We start from the raw sequence: 2,707 nt of genomic DNA, 5'->3' as shown, positions 1-2,707 counted from the left end.
AATTTCTGAGGGAAAAACCTCACTTTTCAAGAGCAGGCCATGCAAAGCACTCATGTCCAGGGTCATCTCTGAGGGAAAAACCTAACTTCTCAAGAGGAGGCCATGCAAAAAATTAACATCCAGAGTAATTTCTGAGGGAAAAACTTCACTTTTCAAGAGTAGGCCATGCAAAAAACCTCATGTCCAGGAAAATTTCTGAGGGAAAACCCCCACTTTTCAAGAGCATGCCATGCAAAAATGTGATTTTTTCCAGAGTTTTTTCTGAGGGAAATTCCCCACTTTTCAAGAGGAGGGCATGCAGTGCTCAGCTGATACTCAGCTTTTAGCTGATCCCTGATGTCCCCCCTTCGCTGTCAGCAGCAAACCCCACCCTGGGGGAGCCTGGTGCTGTTCTGAGCTCACCTTGTCATCGATCACCGCCGAGAAGAACGTCCCAAAGTCCTGGGCAGGCTGCGGGGAGGCAGAAAGGAGAGGACGTGAGCACACCCTGAGTCTCAGAGCTCCCTCAGGAACCAGAGGGAGCTGCAATTCCCAAAAAAATTCTTCCCCGTGTCCGAGGAGCTCCCCTTCTCATTGAAGAGCTGGCCCAGCCCTCCCTGCAGACTGTGGCTACAAGTTAATTTCTAATCACGGCCAGAAGCTGGGGGGGAAGGCTCGGAGGGGCGGTGGGGGGGAGCAGCCGGGGATGAAAAGCTCGGTTCAATGGGAATTAGCAGCCAGTTACCGCAGCCCCTAATCCCATCAGCCTCCCGCTGAGCCGCAAAGCCCTTCAGCAGCCCGGCAGCTCCGCTCACATCTCCCACTTTGATCTTCCCGTGCTCCTCCAGCAGCTTCTCTTTGATGTGGGGCCACAGCGAGGCCGGGGCGTAGAGCCGGGAGCAGGCGGAGCATTTCTGGCCGCCGAACTCGAAGGCCGAGCGCAGGGTCGCGTTCACGGCGCTGCCCACGTCGGCCGAGCTGTGCACCACGTGGAAGTTCTTCCCTCCGCACTCTGGGCGTGGATGGGAGGGAAAAGGGACAGGGGAGGAGCTGTCAGGGTGTGGCAGCTCCGGAAAGGGGCCTCGGGCCCGCCCTGCCTGGGTGGGGTTCTGAGGGGAATGAGTGGGGAGACGCGTGAGCCTGGGGGCACAGCCCTGGAGCAGGCGGATAGAACTCATGGGAAAACAGGTGGATAAAACTCATGGGAAAACAGGCTGATAGAACTCATGGAAAAACAGGCTGAAAAAACCCACGGAAGAGCAGGTGGATAAAACTCATGAAAAACAGGCTGAAAAAACTCATGGAAGAGCAGGTGGATAAAACTCATGGAAGAGCAGGCTGATAAAGCCCACAGAAGAGCAGGCCGATAAAACTCATGGAAAAACAGGCTGATAAAACTCATGGGAAAGGGACCAACCTAAATTCCCAAACCTTGGGACTCCAAACCTTGGGACTCCAACCATCACCTCCCACCCAAGTGCCACCTCCCCACCCCAAAATCCCATTCCGCGCCACTCCCACAACTCTGAATATCCAGTGATTTCCTCTGCCCGCAGGGACAGCAATCCTGACCCTCTCCTACCCGAGCAGAGGAGAAGCTGCCCCCTCAGCCCTGCATCACCCCAAAAAGGTGGGAGGAGAGGCTGGTACCTCCAGCCAGGCGCGGGAAATTGCGGTAGCGATCCAGGTTTTCCGAGACCTGCTTCCAGAGCCGCTTGAAAGTCCTGGAAGAGGAGCGAGGAGCTGGTCAGGGCACTCCTGTCTCTGCACACAGGGAAAGGATGTGCCCTGATGGGAAACCCCCCAGAAAAGGGATGCCCTGCACAGGGAAGTGGGAATGGGAGCATAGGTATCAAAGCAAAGGCTCCACACAGCAACCCCACGGTTTTAAAAATAAACTGCTGCAGTCCCAGGGAAGAGCATGGAGTGAGCATCCAGAAGTTTCTGTTCCTCCCCTTTCCCCCCTTCCTTTCAGGCCTCACTGTGACAAACCCCTCGGCTGGAAAACAATAAAAATGGTAATGGCCTCGCAGCGGGAGGCTCAGCCACAAACACCGAGTTATGAGCTCCCCACCTTCCCAGCCCATGCTCACCCGAGCGTGGCCTGGCCCTGGAGAGGGGTCCCAGGCTTTGATAGCCCGTGCAGATCTGCCACCACACACAGCCCGAGCTCAAACCCACCTGGGGTACAAATTCACCTGGGGTACAAATCCACCCGGAGAAGCACCCTCAGAGCACCCCTGAAGTGTCACTGCCACTCTGGCTGTCCCTGTGCCCCGAGTTTAGCCCCAGAGCTAAAAGCACTCTCCCCACAGCACGAAAATCCTGCTCAGACACTTTTTGTCACCAGCTTTAGCCCCTATTTTCATATAACTGCGCAACCACGTCCTGCCGGCTCTAGCAGCCCTTCCCAACGCTGGCCTGGCATTCCAAGGGGCACCAGGGGAGCCCCCAGCCCCTTCCCTGCCCGGCAACCCCTGTCCCCAACCTACGGCACGCTGCCGGTGAAGTTGAGGCCGCAGAAGTGCTCGGAGCTGGTGACGGTGTCCCCGAACTCGGGGCCATCCGAGGGCACGAACTGCACCACGTTGGGGGGCAGCCCGGCCTCCAGCAGGATCTTGTAGATGGCGTAGCTGGACAGCAGGGCCGTGTCACTGGGCTTCCACAGCACCACGTTCCCCTGGGGAGAGGAGAGGAGAGGAGAGGAGAGGAGAGGAGAGGAGAGGAG

At 57.1% G+C, this 2,707-nt stretch overlaps 1 protein-coding gene across 1 annotated transcript in view; it reads right to left on the bottom strand.

Annotated features, from left to right (window-relative positions):
• Positions 1 to 300: 300 nt before the first annotated feature.
• ALDH4A1 (aldehyde dehydrogenase 4 family member A1) overlaps positions 301 to 2,707 on the bottom strand; it is a 7,645-nt gene continuing 5,238 nt past the window's right edge. The window contains exons 8-11 of the mRNA XM_042013267.1: positions 2,472 to 2,659; positions 1,630 to 1,703; positions 795 to 991; positions 301 to 450 (exon numbers count right to left, since the gene is read on the bottom strand). Coding sequence (XP_041869201.1) covers positions 316 to 450; positions 795 to 991; positions 1,630 to 1,703; positions 2,472 to 2,659 — 594 coding nt within the window. The 3' untranslated portion in view covers positions 301 to 315. The remainder of the gene's footprint in view (positions 451 to 794; positions 992 to 1,629; positions 1,704 to 2,471; positions 2,660 to 2,707) is intronic.

Source organism: Corvus kubaryi, unplaced genomic scaffold (genome assembly GCF_017639235.1).
Source record: "Corvus kubaryi isolate FWS band 111438036 unplaced genomic scaffold, C.kubaryi_AGA036_p1.0 split1-37344, whole genome shotgun sequence".
NCBI lineage: Eukaryota > Metazoa > Chordata > Aves > Passeriformes > Corvidae > Corvus > Corvus kubaryi.
This window is presented reverse-complemented; position numbering and strand designations above follow the sequence as displayed.